Raw genomic sequence first — 24,974 nt, forward strand, 5'->3', positions numbered from 1 at the left:
TATCAGGAGAAATGTGTCTTATATGCTGTAAAATATGGTATTGTAGCCCCATATTGTGAACTGACAGGTATAATGGATTAACAAAGGGGAAAATAACTTGAAGCTATTATTTGGTTTGAGAATTTTGAGTGTAAGGGTTTACGAGATCCTCAGACATATATATACATCTGCCTTTTTAATTTTGGAAAAGTTTTTGATAAGGTAAAAGTTGTTAAACACAATAAACTTATAATGATCTTGGAAAATAGGCATTAATGAAAAAAATATTAGAATTTTACAGACAATAGGAGGCTGCAGTGTTAGTAAATAATAAACTTACTAATTGGTTCACAGTTAGACAGGGAGTAAGACGAGGCTGTGTTCTGTCTCCCACATTGTATAATATACAGTATATTCAGAATTCTTAATGAAGGAAGTTATAAGTGATAATGAAGGACTCTTTAAAGTTAATGGTAAAGTAATATCATATATACGCTAAGTAGAAGATACTGCTCTTATTACAGATAGTGAAGAGGCATTACAATAACTGGTTAACAGATTAGTGGGAAAAGGTGAAAAATATGGTTTAAGAAGTAATGCTGTAAAGACAAAGGTAATGGTTGTTACTAAATTGGAAATAAATCCTAAGATATACATTATGGTAGACAACAGGGAACAAGTGGACAAATTTTGTGTATTTGGGAAGCAACGTTACCTGTGATGATCGATGTACTGAAGAAATCAAAACAAAGTAAGTCGAGGAAAACAGCATTTAATAATCTAAAAGACCTAATGAGAGGGGACATGAACCTCAATTTGAGAAAATGGGCTTCTGAGAGATTTTATATGACCATGACTGATGTATGTGTCAGAAACATGGACACTTTGAGCAGACACCAGAAAGATGTTGGTAGCCTTTGGAAAAATTGTGTTATAGGTGAATATTAATAAACTACACTGACAGGAAAACAAATGAAGAAGTAGTAAGGTTAGCAAAAACTTCAAGAGAAATACTTGAGACGTAAAGAAAAAGAAAATTGAGGGGTAACAGAAATATTAATGGGAAAATCTGAAGGCCAGGATAGGACAAAGACTAGGATGGATGAATGAAATTAAAAACTGGACTGCGAGAGAGATCCCCAAACTTAAGAGGCTTGGTAGAAACAGCCCCAGAACGATTAGAGTGGAGGACTGTGGTCAAAAACCCTCACATATAGGGACGGTAATCTGATTTATTTTGAACAGAGGGATTTTTTTAGCTCCTTTGTAAACAGAGAGATTTACATATAGTTCCATTGTAAACAGAGGGATGTTTTTAGCTCCTTTGTAAACAGAGATTTATATAGTTCCACTGTAAACAGAGGGATGATTTTAGCTCCTTTGTAAACATAGGGATTGTTTTAAGCTCCTTTGTAAACAGAGGGATTTATATATAGTTCCATTGTAAACTGAAGGATGATTATATAAACTAAGGGACAATTAATATAGCTCCTTTATAAACTGAGGTATGACTATATAGCTCAAATATCAACACAGGGAAAGGTTAAAGGCAAGCGGTCATATCACTCTAGTACCACGACTAGCTTACCCCTGTCTAGGTAACTTGGTCTACAGCCCATAGGTAGTAACGGGTGCCCCATACCTGTCGTAGAAACCCGGAGTTAAGTTTGTGTTATGGTACGTCGGACCAGTGATTGGCCAGGGCTGTTGTCGAGGACTTACAAACGAGATCTTTTGTATTTTTAGCCCACAAGTGCTCACCTGTAGATTAACCCCCAAGTGCTCACCTGAAGATTAACCCCCAAGTGCTCACCTGTAGATTAACCCCTGTGAAGATTAACCCCCAAGTGCTCACCTGTAGATTAACCCCAAGTGCTCACCTGTAGATTAACCCCAAGTGCTCACCTGAAGATTAACCCCCAAGTGCTTACCTGTAGATTAACCCCCAAGTGCTCACCTGAAGATTAACCCCCAAGTGCTCACCTGAAGATTAACCCCCAAGTGCTCACCTGAAGATTAACCCCCAAGTGCTCACCTGAAGATTAACCCCCAAGTGCTTACCTGAAGTATAACTACCCTGAAACTCTCTGGGGGGCGGGCGGGGTGGGGGGGGGCTAATGTTCAGGTGACACATAAAGTCTAACATCGACAAATGATCTTACTCAAGGCTCACAACAGCAACACTGTACCAGTAATGTTCATACACAAAAATCATGAACCAAAAATAAATCTAAAATGTCTATTACACCGAGTTTTATAATTTCATCAGCTAGTTTTATTTACACAACATAATAAACAAAATTATATAACAAATAAGCATGGATAGAGCTTGAATGAGTCTACGATACAAGGGTGAGGGACCATAACAAACAGTAACTAAGCCTCGGTATAAACTATGTGTCTGCCTCCAGTAGGGAACACCAACACGTGGTCAAACGGTACTGCTTTTTCCACGGCTCATTGATACTCTAGACAGGTGGCTGCTCACTCAAGCCGCAGATCATTCACGATATTATTACCTGAATTTACGCCCTAAACAAGGCCGCGTTTGGAGCTAAATGTATCGTTGAGGCGACTAGGTTCCCGAAAATGACCATTGAATGTTAGTTTAATTGGTGCCAGGAGATGATTGACGACACCACATCAAATCGTCTGCCAAAATCTGAACGACCAACGAAATACAATAGTTATCTTTATTGCGCCGTACGTGAAGTAAAGCTTATTGCCTCGCTACAAACACGGGTCATCGGATAAACAAATGGTAGTTTTACTGGGCCACGTGTCCTTGCTGGCCACGTGTCCTTGTGCTGTACTTGATGGCCACGTGTCCTTGTGCTGTACTTGATGGCCACGTGTCCTTGTGCTGTACTTGATGGCCACGTGTCCTTGTGCTGTACTTGATGGCCACGTGTCCTTGTGCTGTACTTGATGGCCACGTGTCCTTGTGCTGTACTTGTTTCAGGATCTTGGGTTGTGGGCGAGAACAGCGATGATGAAAACTCTCGACAACTACAGTACAAATAAAGGCAAACAAAGAACCACCGTGACTGACCTTAATTAATAAATATCACCGTCGTCACTACTGTGCATCCCAGCAATGAATTAAACCAAGAATTGTCTTTATGTAAATTGATATCTTGAAGTGTGGACAGACAGATTGGTGGATAAACAGACAGACAGATGGGTGGATGAACAGACAGACAGATGGGTGGATGAACAGACAGACAGACAGATGGGTGGATGAAGAGACAGACAAGATCAACTAATAAATCCCCCTGAACATTCGGTCGAGGGGTAAAAACAAGAGCTGGCATAGACAGAGTAGCAGTTCGTGTACTGGCTGGTGTTAAAGACCTCCTCCCACCACCGAGTGAGCTGTGTACTCTGGTGACAGGATAAGCACAACTTTCCTCCGGTATTCACACCATGAATGTGTCTTTGATAACCCTGACAAGTCTTCTATAGTGTATGTGATTAACTGTGGTGCAAGTGGAAGGTTCTGACAAGTTATCTGTGATACAAGTGGAAGGTTCTGAGAAGTCATCTATGGTACAAGTGGAAGGTTCTGACAAGTTATATATGGTACAAGTGGAAGGTTCTGACAAGTCATCTATGGTACAAGTGGAAGGTTCTGACAAGTCATCTATGGTACAAGTGGAAGGTTCTGACTTATCCATCAACAAGTGAAAAGTTTATCGAGTCTTAGTGTGAGTAGGACCCCCCAACCTAACCTAATGTAACCCAACTAAACCCAACCCATGAGGACAGAGGGCTATTAGATCAACCACCAATTAAGACTAGGTGGTTGGGGCTATCATATAAGTAAGAAATAAATTAACTCACCCATCTCCAGGTATTCGGGGAAGAGGCCGCGGGGATCGAAGTTGACCAGACGGAAATCCTTCGCCCAACGCGGCCAGCGGTTGTGAGCCTCGCGCTGATGTTCCGGCACGGTCAGCATATTGTACCACTTCCACAGCAGAGGGATAAACATCTCCATACAGGTGTTCATGGCCTGTTTGCCCACCATGATGATAGCCAGCTGAACGGACAACTCCAGGAGACATCCACCGGGCGAACACTGTCGATTAGGGTGTCAGTTAATGGTATGGGGTAGTGTGTGTAGCTATCAATTAGTCTTGGGGTATCGACTTGAATCATTGGAATAAGTTAATAGTGTGCGTTAAACTCTCCACCTACCGAGTATAGTTCATTATATGGAGGTTTCACATCTAACAAACCTTGATATAATGATGTAACTATCCCGTGTAATTCGTTAAATACAGGTTCCGCTGTAGTTGAAATAAAAAACCACAAATTACACCATTATGTAGTTTAGCCATTAGAGATCACCTGAACATTAACCCATCCATTAAAAAATAGTGTTTCAGGGTGGTTAAATATGAGGCTCGTTAAACTTGGGGGTTAATCTTCAAGTGAGCACTTGCAGGGCTACATATTCATCTGAAGATCAACCCCACAGAAATATATCTACCCCCTACCTAACCTAACTACCTAACCTGACCCCCGTACCCTACCTAACCATGACCTAACCTACCCTACACTTAACCTGACCCCCGTACCCTAACCTGACCCCCCGTACCCTAACCTAACCTACCCTAACCTAACCTGACCCCATTACCCCTACCCTAACCTGACCCCCATTACCTAACCTACCCTAACCTTACCTGACCCTACCTACCTAACCTGACCCCCTACCCCCTCCCACCCCATACCCTACCCCCTACCCTAACCTGCCCCCATACCCTACCCTACCCTACCTAACCCCCCCCATACCTACCCTACCCTAACACAACCCCCCACCCCTACCCCACCCTAACCCCCCATACCCACCCTACCTACCTAACCTCCCCATACCCACCCTACCCTACCTAACACCCCCATACCCTACCCTACCCTACCCCACCCACCCTACCCCTACCCCCACCCACCCTACACTAACCTAACCTGACCCCCCGTACCCTACCCTACCCTAACCTCCCGTACCCTACCCTAATCAAACCACAAACCCCCAGTACAACTCACTTCCTCTTGACGCGAGCCGAGGACCCTGTTATAATCGCCGGGGTAGCCCACCATCTTGCCCTTAAAGAATGCTATGTAGAATATCGAGGAATAGTAATTAATAAACTGCAACAAGTAGATCTTGAGGGTGAGAGAATCGTCGAATTCCGTCTGCGTTCTCTGTAGTTCCAACTCTGTCAGGTACTCGGCTACTCTCGCATATATCTGAAGGAGAGAAATATGAATACATTTTAACGTGTTACAGATGGAAATATAAACTAATAACAATAATAATAACAAAAACAACAATAATAATAACAAAAACAACAATAATAATAAAAATAACAACAACAATAACAACAACAATAACATAAACAACAACAGCAACAAAAGCACGAACCTGGTTAAAGATCATGATGCAGATGAGGTTAATGAACGCAGCGGTGGTGGAGGTGAAGATTATCGCGTACGACGTGATCACCGAGTCTCCGTGGATGCTTAGGGCGGCCAAGATGGACATGCGGTACAGAATCACCCCCATGACTGCTACGAGGGCCATTGTCACCTACGGGAGGAGGTGAGAGAAATACCATGCTGATTATTTTGGTGTGCGCGGGTAGCCTAGTCTAACTATATGTTGCTTGAGAGAGAGAGAGAGAGAGAGAGAGAGAGAGAGAGAGAGAGAGAGAGAGAGAGAGAGAGAGAGAGAGAGACACTTGTGAATTTGTGAAACTTTATCTTACCAATAGGAACATTAACCTAACCTAACCCTACCCAAACACTCACCAATAGGAACACAGACGATAAACTAATCATAACTCCGGGAACTCTCATCCTCCAGAACGGGGGCCTGGGTTCGAGGGTCTTCGTGACGATGTTGACTGTTTTCTTCTTGATGTGTGAGAGCCGGGCCAGGTACTGAGGCCTGGGGTGCTCCTCCTGTATGTCGAAGCCCGTCAGGTCCCACCGATGAGTGATCTCGGCAGAGTAACGCTTCCACATCTCCAGGAACAACGCCGCTGAGAGTTAGGGATAAGATGAAGGCAAATTATGACTTGATGGTCACACGCAAAGGATTATATCACATGGAGTGATTACCCTAAACCTAACCTAACTTAATCTAACCTAACCTAAAACTAACGTAACACTAATCTAACCTAACTTAATCTAAACTAACCTTAAGCTATAATCATTAATACTAAATTACTTATGTTAACCAAATCTAACCTAAAACTAACCTAACACTAAACTAACCTAACACTAATCTAAAACTAACCTAACACTAAACTAACCTAACACTAATCTAACCTAACACTAATCTAACCTAACCTAAAACTAACCTAACACTAAACTAACCTAACACTAATCTAACCTAACCTAAAACTAAACTAACCTAACCTAACCTGACCTCAAGCTGATCATCATCTATATTAATGCGTATCAAATATAACTTGTCACTAAACTAACCTCATCCTATCATCATCTATACAAAAAGATCTAAAAAAATTTCGAATGGTCTGAAAAATGGAAGATGAAATTCAATGTGGACAAATGTAGAGTACTTAGTCTGGGAGATGTAAACAGAGAAACCAGATTCCAGATGAACAACGATGTTATAGAGAAATCCGACTGTGAGAAAGATTTAGGAGTAATGATAAGTAGGAATCTTAAGCCAAGTAAACAATGTGTTTTTGCTCGTAACAAGGCTAATAAAGTATTTGGGTTCATACAAAGGAGTGTTAGTTACAAGACTAGCGAGGTCATCCTAAAACTGTATCTTGTGCTTGTGAGACCACACCAGGATTATACAGTTCAGTTCTGGTCACCGTATTACAGAATGGATATAGAATCATTGGAAAGAATTCAGAGGAGAATGACAAGACTAATCCCAGGCATTAGGAACCTTGAATACAGAGACAGGTTAAAGCATCTTAATTTGCACTCCCTCAACAGATGTAGAGTGAGGGGCGATATGATCGAGGTGTATAAATGGAAGTCAGGGTTAAACAAAGGTGACATAACAAAGGTACTCAAACTATCCAATCAGGAGCGAACTCGTAACAATGGTTTTAAAATAGACAAATTTAGATGTAGACGCCAAATAGGTAAACATTGGGTAGTGGATGAGTGGAACAAGTTACCAAACATCATCATTAACTCGGCTACACTCGTTAGCTTCAAACACAGGCTGGATGGATATATGAGTGATAGGGGTTGGGTGTAGATGGGGCCTCCTGCCTAGTATGGACCATAGGGGTTGGGTGTAGATGGGGCCTCCTGCCTAGTATGGACCATAGGGGTTGGGTGTAGATGGGGCCCCCTGCCTAGTATGGACCATAGGGGTTGGGTGTAGATGGGGCCCCCTGCCTAGTATGGACCATAGGGGTTGGGTGTAGATGGGGCCCCCTGCCTATTATGGACCATAGGGGTTGGGTGTAGATGGAGCCTCCTGCCTAGTATGGGCCAATAGTTACTGTTTCATCCATTCTTACGTTCTTATGTATACTAAAGCTAAACTAAACTAACCTTATCTAGGCCAGGTTAGGTCAGGTCAGGTCATGTTAGGTCAGGTCAGGTCATACTCACCCCACAGAGACATAAAGGCCGTGAAGAAGATGGTGGCCGGGTTATGTCAGGTCAGGTCAGATTATGTCAGGTCAGGTCATACTCACCCCACAGAGACATAAAGGCCGTGAAGAAGATGGTGGCCGGGTTATCCACCAAGTAGGTAAACCGAGCATGAAAGCAAGTCTCCTGTAGGCTCCAGTAGTTACAGAAGTGATCACACAGAGGGCACATGGTGATGTTCTTTGAGCAGATGTCGTGACTGGAATGAGACGGAGGTTAGGTTAGGTTAGTGTATGGTTAGGTTATGGTTAGGTTATGGTTAAAGTTAGGTTAGGTTATGGTTAGGTTATGGTTAAAGTTAGGTTAGGTTAAGTTATGGTTAGGTTAGGGTTAGGTTAGGTTATGGTTAGGTTAGGGTTAGGTTAGGTTAGGTTATGGTTAGGTTAGGGTTAGGTTATGGTTAGGTTATGGTTAAAGTTAGGTTAGGTTAAGTTATGGTTAGGTTAAAGTTAGGTTAGGCTATAGTTAGGTTAGGTTAAAGTTAGTAAGTTGGGAATAACACTAAACTTCACACCCCTCCCCCCCCCCGACCCCCCAAAAAATAGATAATGCTAATAAAACTAAAAATACTAAACCTAATAAAAATAACAACAACAAAAATAAACACATCGGGACAAAACAAACCTCGGAGGATGATTATTGATCGTTGCCACGGCGTAAAAAAAACAAAGCAGACCCACGATTGACGCAGGTATCAACATGTACGTATAGAACCCCAGCCAGGCGAAATAGAGCCCGATCTTGACCCCAAAGTAGTCCTTGACGTAATCGAGCGGCTGGTATTTGTAGAAGTTCCTCACCGCTGCCCATTGGCTGAAGAGTAGCGAGCGTTCGTTTCCCTCCGTTCGTAGATCGCCCTGTGGGGTGACGAACGGCGGTTAGGTTAGATCGGAAATGCAGTCGCAGGGTTTGTTTTCGAGTTACTTTGGTCGTTGAGGTAGTTACAGGCTGAGAAAGTAGTTATAGATCATCGAAACAGGCTACAGGATTGTCTTCAAGATTTACAGGTTAACAAGACAGCTACAGGTTACAGGTCATCAAGAACCACAGATCAACAAAACAACTACAGGTCAACAAGACAGCTACAGGTTACACGTCATCAAGAACCACAGATCAACAAAACAACTACAGGTCAACAAGACAGCTACAGGTTACAGGTCATCAAGAACCACAGATCAACAAAACAACTACAGGTCAACAAGACAGCTACAGGTTACAGGTCATCAAGAACCACAGATCAACAAAACAACTACAGGTCAACAAGACAGCTACAGGTTACAGGTCATCAAGAACCACAGATCAACAAAACAACTACAGGTCAACAAGACAGCTACAGGTTACAGGTCATCAAGAACCACAGATCAACAAAACAACTACAGGTCAACAAGACAGCTACAGGTTACAGGTCATCAAGAACCACAGATCAACAAAACAACTACAGGTCAACAAGACAGTTACAGGTTACAGGTCATCCACACTCACCTCATGTATAGGGTAGGCAGCTGCATACACCCCTTCGTTCAGTAGTTTCTCGATGCCAAAAGCAAAGTCGTCTGTGTCGTTGCTCTTGAATCTCTTTCGCCTCAGGATGAAGTCAACGATGCGAGCACGAATAGCTGAAGTGAAGAATTCCTCGCATATTTCGAATCTACGGAATGCGGGGAAAATTATTCTCAATTATCGGGTTTAAATAATTCAGGTTTATTAATTTTTGTGACTAAATAATTTGTCTGTTTATAATTGTTTAAATAATTCGTCTGTTTATTATCATGTTTAACTAATTCAGGTTTATCAAATATTGTGTTTAAATAATTTGTCTATCTATTTATCAATTATCAGCAGGCAGAAATAATACATATTTTCAAAACCTAACCTAACCTACCCTAACATAACCCAACTTAACCTAACCCAACCCTACCAAACTAACAAATACTCACAACAAACTCACAAATTATTAAAAGAAACAACAAGAAACTCGCAAATACTCACAACAAACTCGCAAATACTCACAACAAGCTCACAAATACTCGCAAATACTCACAACAAACTCACAAATAACCACAACTCACAACACTCACAAATACTCACAACAAACTCACAAATACTCACTACACTCACAAATACTCACAACAAACTCACAAATACTCACAACAAACTCACAAATACCCACAACTCACAAATACTCACAACAAACTCACAAATACTCACAACAAACTCACAAATACCCACAGCTCACAAATACTCACAACAAACTCACAAATACCCACAACTCACAAATAATCTTTATCCCTGGAATAGACGGCGGTAAAATGGCGGTTCTTGGGCGGGAAGATGTCATCGTCGAGCCGCACAAAGTTAAACAAACGGCTCACACAGTCTGTCATGTCTTGAAACACCGCCGGGGGTGTGAACTCTAAGGCCGGCAAACCTGGGAACTGTATGGCAGCATGGAAGGTTAGGTCAATCACGTGTCCTGCTGTAATTATCATCCTACTGCAATTATCATCCTACTGCTATGATCATCCTGCTATAATTATCATCCTAGTGCTATAATCATCCTGCTATAATTATCATCCTACTGCAATTATCATCCTACTGCTATGATCATCCTGCTATAATTATCATCCTTCTATAATTATCATCCTAGTGCAATTATCATCCTAGTGCTATGATCATCCTGCTATAATAATCATCCTTCTATAATTATCATCCTAGTGCAATTATCATCCTAGTGCTATGATCATCCTGCTATAATTATCATCCTGCTGTTATCATACTACTGTAATTATCATCCTACTGTAATTATCATCCTACTGCAATTATCATCCTACTGCTATGATCATCCTGCTATAATTATCATCCTTCTATAATTATCATCCTAGTGCTATAATCATCCTGCTATAATTATCATCCTGCTGTAATTATCATCCTAGTGCTATGATCATCCTGCTATAATTATCATCCTTCTGTAATTTCATCCTACTGCTATGATCATCCTGCTATAATTATCATCCTTCTGTAATTATCATCCTAGTGCTATAATCATCCTGCTATAATTATCATCCTTCTGTAATTATCATCCTGCTATAATTATCATCCTGCTATAATTATCATCCTACTGCTATGATCATCCTGCTATAATTATCATCCTTCTGTAATTATCATCCTAGTGCTATAATCATCCTGCTATAATTATCATCCTGCTATAATTATCATCCTTCTGTAATTTCATCCTACTGCTATGATCATCCTGCTATAATTATCATCCTTCTGTAATTATCATCCTAGTGCTATAATCATCCTGCTATAATTATCATCCTGCTATAATTATCATCCTGCTATAATTATCATCCTACTGCTATGATCATCCTGCTATAATTATCATCCTTCTGTAATTATCATCCTAGTGCTATAATCATCCTGCTATAATTATCATCCTTCTGTAATTATCATCCTACTGCTATGATCATCCTGCTATAATTATCATCCTTCTGTAATTTCATCCTACTGCTATGATCATCCTGCTATAATTATCATCCTGCTGTAATTATCATCCTAGTGCTATAATCATCCTGCTATAATTATCATCCTTCTGTAATTATCATCCTACTGCTATGATCATCCTGCTATAATTATCATCCAAGTGCTATAATCATCCTGCTATAATTATCATCCTGCTATAATTATCATCCTTCTGTAATTATCATCCTACTGCTATGATCATCCTGCTATAATTATCATCCAAGTGCTATAATCATCCTGCTATAATTATCATCCTGCTGTAATTATCATCCTGCTATAATTATCATCCTGCTATAATTATCATCCTTCTGTAATTATCATCCTACTGCTATGATCATCCTGCTATAATTATCATCCTAGTGCTATAATCATCCTGCTATAATTATCATCCTACTGTAATTATCATCCTACTGTAATTATCATCCTGCTATAATTATCATCATACTGTAATTATCATCCTGCTGTAATTATCATCCTGCTATAATTATCATCCAGCTATAATTATCACCCTACTATAATTATCACCATGCTGTAATTATCATCCTGCTATAATTATCACCCTGCTGTAATTATCATCCTACTGTAATTATCATCCTGCTATAATTATCACCCTACTATAATTATAATCCTACTGTAATTATTATCCTACTGTAATTATCATCCTATTATAATTATCACCCTACTATAATTATCACCCTACTATAATTATCACCCTACTATAATTATAATCCTACTGTAATTATTACCCTGCTGTAATTATCATCCTATTATAATTATCACCCTACTATAATTATCACCCTACTATAATTATAATCCTACTGTAATTATCATCCTACTGTAATTATCATCCTACTATAATTATAATCCTACTGTAATTATAATCCTACTGTAATTATCATCCTACTGTAATTATAATCCTACTGTAATTATCATCCTACTGTAATTATCATCCTACTATAATTATAATCCTACTGTAATTATAATCCTACTGTAATTATCATCCTACTGTAATTATAATCCTACTATAATTATAACTGTAATTATAATCCTACTGTAATTATCATCCTACTGTAATTATCATCCTACTATAATTATAATCCTACTGTAATTATCATCCTACTGTAATTATAATCCTACTGTAATTATCATCCTACTGTAATTATCATCCTACTATAATTATAATCCTACTGTAATTATCATCCTACTGTAATTATCATCCTACTATAATTATAATCCTACTGTAATTATAATCCTACTGTAATTATCATCCTACTGTAATTATAATCCTACTGTAATTATCATCCTACTGTAATTATCATCCTACTATAATTATAATCCTACTGTAATTATAATCCTACTGTAATTATCATCCTACTGTAATTATAATCCTACTATAATTATAATCCTACTGTAATTATAATCCTACTGTAATTATCATCCTACTGTAATTATCATCCTACTATAATTATAATCCTACTGTAATTATAATCCTACTGTAATTATCATCCTACTGTAATTATAATCCTACTGTAATTATCATCCTACTGTAATTATCATCCTACTATAATTATAATCCTACTGTAATTATAATCCTACTGTAATTATCACCCTACTATAATTATCACCCTACTATAATTATAATCCTACTGTAATTATTATCCTACTGTAATTATCACCCTACTATAATTATCACCCTACTATAATTATAATCCTACTGTAATTATCATCCTACTGTAATTATCATCCTACTATAATTATAATCCTACTGTAATTATAATCCTACTGTAATTATCATCCTACTGTAATTATAATCCTACTATAATTATCACCCTACTATACAGTAATTATAATCCTACTGTAATTATAATCCTACTGTAATTATCATCGTACTGTAATTATCATCCTCCTCATTGAGAATATTGTCTAAATAAAACCTAGCTTAACCCAACAGCCTAACCTTAACAGCATAAACCACATACCTTGATTAAACTACACTCTAGGATTAAATTAACCTCGGTGTTTAATTTGGGAGGAAGGGCAGGGGGGGTAGTGGGGTCGGGGGGAGATGGGGGCGAGTGTGGGGGGTAATGGGGTCGAGTAAGAGGGGTCCGAATCTGGGGATGGGGTTGATCTGGGGGATGGGTCGGATCTGAAGGAATGGGTCGATCTGGGGGATATTGGATCTGGGGGGATGGGTCGGATCTGGGGAATGTCGGATCTGGGGGGAATGGGGTCGAATCTGGGGAATGGGTCGAATCTGGGGGAATAGTCGAATCTGGGGGAATGGAGTCGGATCTGGGGGAATGGGGTCGGATCTGGGGGACAATGGATCTGAAAACAGTCGATCTAAGGGGATGTAATGGATCTGAAGGATGGGGTCGGATCTGAAGGGATGGGTCGAATTCGAAGGATGGGCCGAATCTGAAGGGATGGGTCGAATTCCGAAGGATGGGGCTCGAATCTGAAGGTGATGGGGTCGGATCTGGGGGAATGGGGTCGAATCTGGGGAATGGGGCCGAATCTGGGGGGATGGGGTCGAATCTGAAGGAAATGGGGTCGAATCTGGCAGGAACTGAGTCATATATTCGAATGCTAAGCCTGAAATTCCTTATGATTTGTGATTTTTTTTCTTTATAGGTGGACGATGGTGATGCAGTCACGATCAAGAGCTTTTGTTATTTTAGCCCACATAGAGCACCTGAAGAATAGTACCCCCAAGTGCTTACCTGGAGATTAACCCCCAAGTGCTCACCTGTAGATTAACCCCCAAGTGCTCACCTGAAGATTAACCCCCAAGTGCTCACCTGAAGATTAACCCCAAGTGCTCATCCTGAAGAGCTAACCCCCAAGTGCTCACCTGAAGATTAAATTCCCTGGGTGCTCACCTGTAGATAACCCCAAGTGCTCACCTGTAGATTAACCCCCAAGTGCTCACCTGAAGATTAACCCCAAGTGCTCACACTCAGATTAACCCCCAAGTGCTCACCTGAAGATTAACCCCTGCGCTCAATACCAGATTAACCTATGCTCACCAGATTAACCCCTGCGCTCACCTGTAGATTAACCCCAAGTGCTTACCTGAAGATTAACCCGCCAAGTTGCTCACCAAGATTAACCCCCAAGTGCTCACCTGAAGATTAACCCCAAGTGCTCACCTGAAGATTAACCCCAAGCTCACCTGAAGATTAACCCCAAGTGCTCTCACCTGAAGATACTAACTCCCCAAGTGCTCACTCAGATAACCCCGCGTCACCTGAAGATTAACCCCAAGTGCTCACCTGAAGATTAACCCCAAGCTCACCTGTAGATTAACCCCTGCGCTCACACATGAAGATTAACCCCAAGTGCTCACCTGAGATTAACCCCAAGTGCTCACCTGAAGATTAACCCCCGCGCTCTCACCCAGATTAACCCCTGCGTTCACCTGAAGATTAACCCCAAGTGCTCTCACCTGAAGATTAACCCCAAGTGCTCACCTGAAGATTAACCCTATGCTTACCTGTAGATTAACCCCCTGCGTCACCTGAAAGATAACCCCAAGTGCTCACCGTAGATTAACCTCAAGTGCTCACCTGTAGATTAACCCCTGCGCTCACTCTGTAGATTAACCCCAAGTGCTCACCTGTAGATTAACCTCAAGTGCTTACCTGAAGATTAACTCCTGCGCTCTAACACTCTGTAGATTAACCTCACTATACCTGGAGAATAACCCCCAAGTGTCTCACCTGAAGATTAACCCCTGGGTGCTCACCTGTAGATTAACCCCAAGTGCTCACCCGTAGATTAACCCCAAGTGCTCACATGAAGAGCTAACCCCAAGTGCTCACCTGAAGATTAACCCCAAGTGCTCACACCACCTGAAGATTAACCCCTGCGCCACCTGAAGATTAACCCCGCGCTCACCTGAAGATAACCCCCAAGTGCTCACCTGAAGATTAACTCCTGCGTCACCTGTAGATTAACCCCTGCGCTCACCTGAAGATTAACCCCAAGTGCTCACCTGTAGATTAACCCAAGTGCTCACCTGTAGATTAACCCCGTGCTCACCTGAGATAACCCCCGCGTCACCTGAAGATTAACCCCAAAGTGCTCACCTGAAGATTAACCCTGCGTTTCACATGAAGATAACCCCCAAGTGCTCACCTGAAGATTAACCCCCAAGTGCTCACCTGAAGATTAACCCCCAAGTGCTCACCTGTGGATTAACCCCAAGTGCTCAACACTCAGATTAACCCCTGCGCTCACCTTCCGTATTAACCCTGCGCCACTCAGATTAAATCCCCAAGTGCTCACCTGAAGATTAAACTCACCATGCTCACCTGTAGATAACCCCAGGTGCTCACTCAGATAACCCCCAAGTGCTCACCTGAAGATTAACCCCTGCGTTCACCTGTGATTAACCCCCTGGGTGCTTACTCTGTAATTAACCCTGCGTTCTCACCTGTAGATTAACCCCGCGTTCACCTGAAGATTAACCCCCAAGTACCACCTGCAGATTATCTCCAAGTTCACTTTGTAGATTAACCCCAAGTGCTCACCTGCAGATTAACCCCAAGTGCTCACCTGAAGATTAACCCCAAGTGCTCCACCCAGATTAACCCCAAGTGCTCACCTGTAGATTAACCCCTGCGTTCACCTGAAGATTAACCCCAAGTGCTCACCTGTAGATTAACCCCCGCGTTCACCTGAAGATTAACTCCTGGGTGCTCACCTGAAGATTAACCCCAGTGCTCACCTGAAGATTGCCAACCCCGCGCTCACCTGAACATTAACCCTCAAGTGCTCACTCAGATTAACCCTGCGTCACCTGAAGATTAACCACCAAGTGCTCACTCAGATAATTCCCCAGGTGCCGTTCCGTAGATTAACCCCTGCGCTCACCTGAAGATTAACTCCTGGGTGTCACCCTGTAGATTAACCCCGCGCTTACCCAGATTAACCCCCAAGTGCTCACCTGTAGATTAACCCCGCGCTCACCTGAAGATTAAACCCCAAGTGCTCACCTGTAGATTATCCTCAAGTGCCACCTGTAGATTAACTCCCAAGTACTCACTCAGATTAACCCCAAGTGCTCACCTGAAGATAACCCCCAAGTGCTCACCTGAAGATTAACCCCTGCGTTCACTCTGAAGATTAACCCTGCTGCTCACCTGAAGATTAACTTCCAAGTGCCTGAAGATTAACCCCCAAGAGCTCACCTGAAGATTAACCCCCAAGTGCTCACCTGTAGATTAACCCCCAAGTGCTCATCTGTAGATTAACCCCCAAGTGCTCACCTGAAGATTAACCCCCAAGTGCTCACCTGAAGATTAACCCCCAAGTGCTCACCTGTAGATTAACCCCCAAGTGCTCACCTGTAGATTAACCCCCAAGTGCTCACCTGAAGATTAACCCCCAAGTGCTCACCTGAAGATTAACCCCAAGCTAAACATAACCTCAAATTAACTTCCCTGAATCTATCTGGGAGGGAGGCTTATGTTCAGGTGACCCACGCAGGCTAAAATAACATATGTTCACGTTCTCTACCTTAATAACATCACCGGGGTTATTGATATGTTGTTATTTATCTATTAATGTCCTTTACACGTTGATTGGTATGAGTGGAAAGCAGAAACATACCCGACGCCTTGTTCCTTCTAGAGTCAATAGCCTTTGGGTGGACAGCCTAGCCTCTGAGCCATCGTTGTATCTATGCATCGATGACCACACACACACACACAATTACCTGTTTATTGGTCCACACTAATGAATAAATCACAATCAATAACCCTGAATTCAATTATCTGTAAATGACTCAGTTTCTGTCTTAGATTAGGTTACATTAGGTTAGGTTAGTTAAGATTAAAGTTAGGATCATGTTAGGTTAGGTTAGGTTAGGTTAGGATCATGTTAGGTTAGGTTAGGTTAGGATCACGTTGGGTTAGGTTAAGTAAATAATGAAAACCTGAGAAATTAATGTATAAAATTCCTCCAAACCTGAGGTCTTCCTAAGAACTCTTCTGTACAGGGTGTGTCAAAGGTCCCTTCTGTACAGGGTGTGTCATAGGTCCCTTCTGTACAGGGTGTGTCATAGGTCCCTTCTGTACAGGGTGTGTCATAGGTCCCTTCTGTACAGGGTGTCATAGGTCCCTTCTGTACAGGGTGTGTCACAGGTCCCTTCTGTACAGGGTGTGTCACAGGTCCCTTCTGTACAGGGTGTGTCATAGGTTCCTTCTGTACAGGGTGTGTCATAGGTCCCTTCTGTACAGGGTGTGTCATAGGTCCCTTCTGTACAGGGGTGTGTCATAGGTCCCTTCTGTACAGGGTGTCATAGGTCCCTTCTGTACAGGGTGTGTACAGGTCCCTTCTGTACAGGGTGTGTCATAGGTCCCTTCTGTACAGGGTGTGTCACAGGTCCCTTCTGTACAGGGTGTGTCACAGGTCCCTTCTGTACAGGGTGTGTCATAGGTCCCTTCTGTACAGGGTGTGTCATAGGTTCCTTCTGTACAGGGTGTGTCATAGGTCCCTTCTGTACAGGGTGTGTCATAGGTCCCTTCTGTGGGGTGTGTCATGGGGTCCCTTCTGTACAGGGTGTCATAGGTCCCTTCTGTACAGGGTGTGTCATAGGTCCCTTCTGTACAGGGTGTGTCATAGGTCCCTTCTGTACAGGGTGTGTCATAGGTCCCTTCTGCACAGGGTGTGTCATAGGTCCCTTCTGTACAGGGTGTGTCATAGGTCCCTTCTGTACAGGGTGTCATAGGTCCCTTCTGTACAGGGTGTGTCATAGGTCCCTTCTGTACAGGGTGTGTCATAGGTCAGTCGTAGCGTCTTGTTACAATAATGAGACAAATATTACCCGACCTAACCTAACCAAACACTGACCTCAAACGATGCCAGTACAGTAAAGGTCAGTTTAGTTGGTCAGGTTCCTTAACTACCTTAGACAACTAATTACAACACTAACTACCTGAAACATCTCTAAACATGGATGATATAAGATAGTAATATAACTCAAATAAGTAATATATTAAGAACAAGTATTTATATTTTAAGTTAAATGTTAGTCTCAACACTACAGGAAGAGTTAGTAGTAAAAATTAAATGCATTCTAGAATATTATCCAACAGTCAAATATTCATCTTTATGGCATCAGATATAATTTTTACAATAGGCATCCCGTCATTTTTGGTTTGGGCTCCATTCCAGTCAAGCGTTCGTAAATGAACGCTTCGTAAATCGAGGAACGTGTTTACGACTCGGGAGATAATGAGCGAACGGCGAAGAGTTTCTCATGAAAATCCCGGGTTAATGTACCACAAGCAATATTTACAGTGGGTGTCACTTACCGGCGTCCGTCAATTTACGAAGGGTCGATTTACGGCGCTGGAACGGAACCTAAATGAAGGACGCTGATCTACTTTCCAGCTGTACAATAACACGCTAAAGAGAGGCATAAGAACACTAAGAATTAGGTTAAGTTATAGTTACAATTACCTGATGTTATTTGACTGTTGCCGTGGTGAGTCAATTAACTATGGAGAGAGAGAGAGAGACAGAGAGAGAGAGAGAGAGAGAGAGAGAGAGAGAGAGAGAGAGAGAGAGAGAGAGAGAGAGAGAGAGAGAGTCAGAGAGAGAGAGAGAGAGAGTGAGAGACCTTGACTACACACCAGCCAGAGCTTATTACGCATGCAGCAACACCAAGGAACGAACGGCAGAAGCAGGCAGTGTGTGAGGCAGCGTTCAGGGCCTAACACACCCCATGCATAACTATGTAACAAGGAAGCCGGCTTACATGGACGACAATGCGTTGGTTCATAAACACCTCATCCAATTTCTGTAAGGGGGGGAGAAAAAAAAACAAAACAAAGCCATCATAATTAAAGCAGCCGCAGCGATTTGTCATCTATAATCTCCGAACAAACATATTAATCGGTCAAAGAAATATGATTCGCTACCTGGCATGAGAGAGAGAGAGAGAGAAGCTCAAAGTCAGGTGTCACTCTATAGTTACACGACCTCGTTATTGACCCAAGACACTGTTACATTTCGCTGCTCAACGACTTACCAAATCACCGCTTACCATCCTATCGTAGTGTTTGAAGGCGCCGTAGATGCTTGCAATTGCCGTGCACTATAAACTATGTGAAGATATGTTGCATAAACTTTCAATACAAAGGTTAGACGTTTGTAAAATGCTAGAATCATATCTCCTAAAGGCACACACTGGACTGATCTACTCTGCCATAACAGATCTCACCAGAATCCAGATCAGAATTTATTTCAATATTGATTTTTTTTTGGGGGGGTCACTGTTCATTTTACTCGTAAGCTCAAGCTTGTACTGTGATTTTCAAGCTTGTACTGTGATGTTCAAGCTTGTACTATTTTGCTCAACCTTGTACTGTGATGTTCAAGATTGTAATGTGATGTTCAAGCTTGTACTCTTATGCTCAAGCTTGTAATGTGATGTTCAAGCTTGTACTCTTATGCTCAAGCTTGTACTGTGATGTTCAAGCTTGTACTGTTATGCTCAAGCTCATATACCAATCTAGCAAACACCCCTAAAGGTGATTGGGTCAGGGTGGAGGCATCATGCAGAGGCTGGTTTCATGTCTAGCTTAGGGTATAGAGGTATCGACCAATAGCCCCAGTTCCCCCTAAACCTGTATCGGTGAACTGACTCTGTGTTTATTTACTGTATCGGTGAACTGACTCTGTGTTTATTAACTGTATCGGTGAACTGACTCTGTGTTTATTTACTGTATCGGTGAACTGACTCTGTTTATGTTTCGACAACGTTTAGTGAGCCGGGTCGTGTTTTTCAACGATTGCACAGTTAACCCCTTAAACCCCCCCCCCTAGTCTGTTTCAAGGTACAGTACATAATTTCTCACCTCTTAGGGTAATGCGGGCAGTTCTAGGGTACATCATCGACCCTGGGGTACATTGTCGACCCTGGGGTACATTATCGACCCTGGGGTACATTATCGACCCTGGGTACGTTATCGACCCTGGGGTACGTTATCGACCCTGGGGTACGTTATCGACCCTGGGGTACGTTATCGACCCTGGGGTACGTTATCGACCCTGGGGTACGTTATCGACCCTGGGGTACGTTATCGACCCTGAATGCGTTATGGAAGCCCTGGGATGCGATTATACGTTACAAAGATGCGTTATAAACCCACAGGAGTACATTATCGAGAATTACCGTGTTGTTGGCCTTTACTATCTTAACTTAACCCCTACAGTACAATAACACATTTGAGTACGATAACTTAACCCCTAGAGTACGATAACACTTTTGAGTACGATAACCCTCTGCATACCATACCATCCACAAGGGAATATGTCATCGTACTCAAAGGGGTCAAGTTATCGTACTCAGAGGGTCTTGGAATCTGTGGATCAGTTGATAGTACACTAGCCATCAACCAATATGACCAAGGATCCATCTCAAGGCTTCGAAGGGGTGATGGATGGAGGAGCATTATTCCGTGAGGAGGAAGGGAGCATTATTCTGTGGGGGAGGGGGGGGAGAGTTGGTGGAGCATTACCCAGATACCCCTCTTAGTTACGTTCAGTACCCCAGCCTTACGTCAAACATTTGCACCCCCCAGTCGGACCTCTAGTACCGAGCTCGTAAGGTATTTAATACTGTGCAGCGTCGATAAACTGACTAGAGCATCGTGGATTTCACCTACGGGGCATATAATAAAGTGTGTCGTCGATGTTACGATTAAACGCATTTGCAACGCCCTGTATAATCAAAAGGACATCGTGGATCACAACTATGGGGGTATAGAGTGAAGTTAGTCGTCGATATAAACAAACGAAAACAGCATCGAGGAATAAAGCCCATGCATCAATATCACCACACTGCAAACAGCTCGGTCCCGGGTATGTTAATGTAAACAGCTCGGTCCCGGGTATGTTAATGTAAACAGCTCGGTCCCGGGTATGTTAATGTAAACAACTCGACTATGTTAGGTTGTTAGGGGAAACTGGTGCCGTGGGTGATCAAACCATTACCATTTCTCTTACCAACTCTTGAAACAGTTCACCTGCCCTTCTTACAAATGTCTTCCTTAGTTCATCATCGCACTTGAAGGAGTGATAAAAGTATTGCGTCAGTTATTATCTCACTATGGGGGCCAAGGTGTGTAGTTAAGATCACGAACGAGGTCTTTTGTAGCCGGGGATTAACTCCCAAGTGCTCACCTGAATATTAACCCCCAAGTGCTCACCTGAAAGATTAACCCCCAGGAGAGTGCTCACCTGAATTAACCCCCAGTACTCACCTGATTAACCCCCAAGTGCTCACCTGAAAGATTAACCCCAAGTGCTCACCTGAAGATTAACCCCCAAGGTACTCACCTGAAAATTAACCCCAAGTGCTCACCTGTGCAGATTAACCCCCAAGTGCTCACCTGTAGATTAACCCCAGTGCTCACCTGTGGAGATTAACCCCCAAGTGCTCACCTGAAGATTAACCCCCAAGTGCTCACCTGAAGATTAACCCCCAAGTGCTCACCTGAAGATTAACCCCCAAGTGCTCACCTGTAGATTAACCCCCAAGTGCTCACCTGTAGATTAACCCCAGTTTAACGACCCTGAAACTATCTGGGGGGGGGCTAATGTTTCGGTGATCCATAATGACTAATAATTACAAATGACGCCGTTCACTGTCTCAACTACGTCATTGCAAGGGAGGCCACCTGGTCTTTTAGATCCTTGTCCAAATAGGCCCCAATCTAACCTAATCAACAGGACCAGGGTGATTTAAGTTAGGTTAGGTTAGGCTGCACAAGTCAGATTTGCTTGGGTTAGGTCAGGTCAGGTCAGTTCAGGTCATGTCAGATTAGGTTATATTAAGCTTGAATAGACAGTTATAATGCATTTGGTTTGAGCAAGCCAGGTCAGGTCATAGTCATGTCAGGTCAGATTTGGTTAGGTCAGGTCAGGACAAGTTAAGTCAGGTCAGATTGAGCTTGTTAAGACAAAGTTATAATAAATTTGGTTAAAGCAAGACAAGTCAGGTCAGGCAAAGTTAGGTTAGTTCAGACCAGGAATTAGCTTAGGTCAGGCCAGATTAGGTTAGGTCAGGTTAGGTTAGGTCACGTCAGGCCAGGTTAAGTTAGGCCTGGTTAGGTTAGTTCAGCCCAGGTCAGGGTAAGTCAGGTCAGGCCAGGTTAAGTTAGACCTGGGGTTAGTTCAGCCCAAGTCAGGTCAGGGTAAGTCAGGTCAGGGTATGTCAGGTCAGGTCAGGGGTATATTTGAACAAGGATTCACATGACCCATTATTTCCCATTATTTTAATCTAAACACCAACTTCTCTAATTTACCTGCAACAAAGTTTGATGGCGGTAAATACATGTAGAAAAAAAATATATATATATATATTGAAACCTATTTTGGTGGTTTATATAGAGTTGTGAAACCTCCATCTAATGAACTACAGAAAAGCCATTACATCCAAGTTTCCATTAATGTGAAATCCCTCATAACTTTCTGAAACACACTGTATATTCTGACCGCACATCGATTGACCCCAGACAAGAGACCAAAATAGAAAATGCTCATTAAACCACAGTTCTACACAACATAACAGCCTTCATTAAACCACAGTTCTACACAACATAACAGCCTTCATTAAACCACAGTTCTACACAACATAACAGCCTTCATTAAACCACAGTTCTACACAACATAACAGCCTTCATTAAACCACAGTTCTACACAACATAACAGCCTTCATTAAACCACAGTTCTACACAACATAACAGCCTTCATTAAACCACAGTTCTACACAACATAACAGCCTTCATTAAACCACAGTTCTACACAACATAACAGCCTTCATTAAACCACAGTTCTACCCAACATAACAGCCTTCATTAAACCACAGTTCTACACAACATAACAGCCTTCATTAAACCACAGTTCTACACAACATAACAGCCTTCATTAAACCACAGTTCTACACAACATAACAGCCTTCATTAAACCACAGTTCTACACAACATAACAGCCTTCATTAAACCACAGTTCTACACAACATAACAGCCTTCATTAAACCACAGTTATACACAACATAACAGCCTTCATTAAACCACAGTTATACACAACATAACAGCCTTCATTAAAACCATGCCCTACACAACATAACAGCCTTCATTAAACCACAGTTCTACACAACATAACAGCCTTCATTAAACCACAGTTCTACACAACATAACAGCCTTCATTAAACCACAGTTCTACACAACATAACAGCCTTCATTAAACCACAGTTCTACACAACATAACAGCCATCATTAAACCACAGTTCTACACAACATAACAGCCTTCATTAAACCACAGTTCAGTTCATAAGTTGTGTTTCATTACTGGGCCTATCAGAGGAGATCCAATGGGAAGTGGACCCACATGCCTCCCTTCCCATCAGATAATTCCAATACTTTTTCTTTAATGCAATATTGTATTCAGGTGTTTTAGTATAGTACAAAATAATAACTATTGACCTCCAGAATATCTCCTAGTATCAAGTGCACATGGCTTCAAAATGGTGGGATCACTGAGTTTGCCATGTTTCCCACCCCCACAAGTTCCTGGATCAATCACTGGTTCCGTATATAATGCAAACACAGCAGCCAAGCTTAAAGAAATACACATATTATACCTCAAACATGACAAGATAACGAGGGCATATTGGATATACTGGACAAATATACCATGACATATTTGGACATCTCATGCTGAACAGTGGAGAAAAATAAGAGCATCAATTCTCAAGGTATATCATATATAAAATAAGTATATAATAATTCTTAAGGTAAATGGCATGAGATTTTTATTATTATTTTCTGCCAAGACTGTTTGTATGTCAGTGATGCTCACCTGAAGATTAACCCCCAAGTGCTCACCTGAAGATTAACCCCCAAGTGCTCACCTGTAGATTAACCCCCAAGTGCTCACCTGTAGATTAACCCCCAAGTGCTCATCTGTAGATTAACCCCCAAGTGCTCACTGTAGATTAATCCCCAAGTGCTCACTCTGAAGATTAACCTCAAGTGCTCACCTGTAGATTAACCCCAAGTGATCACCTGAAGATTAACCCCAAGTGCCTGGCCTAGTAGGATTAACCCCCGCGCTCACTCAGATTATCTCCCCGCGCTCACTCAGATTAACCCCCAAGTGCTCATTTTAAAGATTAACCCCAAGTGCTCACTCTGTAGATTAACACCCAAGTGCTCACCTGTAGATTAACACCCACGTGCTCACTCAGTAGATTAGCCCCTAAGTGCTCACCTGAAGATAACCCCTGCGTTCACCTGGAAGATTAACTCCCCAAGTGCTCACCTGAAGATAACCTCCAAGTGTTCTCACTTGAAGATTAACCCCCAAGTGCTCATCTGTAGATTAACCCACAAGTGCTCACCTGTAGATATCCTGCACCAACACTGTAGATTAAATCCCCAAGTGCTCACCTGAAGATTAACCCCAAGTGCTCACCTGAAGATTAACCCCAAGTGCTCACTCTGAAGATTAACTTCCAAGTGCTCACCTGGAAGATTAACCCCCAAGTGCTCACTCAGGTAGATTAACCCCAAGTGCTCACTCCAGACGTAAACTCCCTGCGCTCACTTGAAGATTAACCCCCAAGTGCTCACCTGTAGATTAACTCCTGGTGCTCACCTGAAGATTAACCCCGCGCTCACTCTGAAGATTAACCCCAAGTGCTCACCTGAAGATAACCCCAAGTGCTCACTCAGGGTGATTAACCCCAAGTGCTCACCTGAAGATTAACCCCAAGTGCTCACCTGAAGATTAACCCCAAG

General features: G+C 42.1%; 1 protein-coding gene across 2 annotated transcripts in view; it reads right to left on the reverse strand.

The window, feature by feature from the left end:
- The window catches only part of LOC121873734 (anoctamin-1-like), a 28,190-nt gene extending 6,830 nt beyond the window's left edge, over nucleotides 1-21,360 (reverse strand). The window contains exons 1-9 of one of the 2 annotated variants that reach the window (XM_042377439.1): nucleotides 18,926-19,062; nucleotides 9,907-10,067; nucleotides 9,115-9,280; nucleotides 8,257-8,489; nucleotides 7,677-7,831; nucleotides 5,791-6,023; nucleotides 5,405-5,569; nucleotides 5,026-5,229; nucleotides 3,823-4,060 (exon numbers count right to left, since the gene is read on the reverse strand). In XM_042377439.1, the coding sequence (XP_042233373.1) occupies nucleotides 3,823-4,060; nucleotides 5,026-5,229; nucleotides 5,405-5,569; nucleotides 5,791-6,023; nucleotides 7,677-7,831; nucleotides 8,257-8,489; nucleotides 9,115-9,280; nucleotides 9,907-10,067; nucleotides 18,926-19,036 (1,666 nt within the window). In that variant the 5' untranslated portion in view covers nucleotides 19,037-19,062. Of the gene's footprint in view, nucleotides 1-3,822; nucleotides 4,061-5,025; nucleotides 5,230-5,404; nucleotides 5,570-5,790; nucleotides 6,024-7,676; nucleotides 7,832-8,256; nucleotides 8,490-9,114; nucleotides 9,281-9,906; nucleotides 10,068-18,925; nucleotides 19,063-21,177 lie in introns of those variants that run through there. The other variant, XM_042377440.1, reaches the window with a different exon arrangement.
- Between the last annotated feature and the right edge of the window lie 3,614 nt (nucleotides 21,361-24,974).

Source organism: Homarus americanus, unplaced genomic scaffold, assembly GCF_018991925.1.
Source record: "Homarus americanus isolate GMGI-L3 unplaced genomic scaffold, GMGI_Hamer_2.0 scaffold25081, whole genome shotgun sequence".
Classification (NCBI taxonomy): Eukaryota; Metazoa; Arthropoda; class Malacostraca; order Decapoda; family Nephropidae; genus Homarus; species Homarus americanus.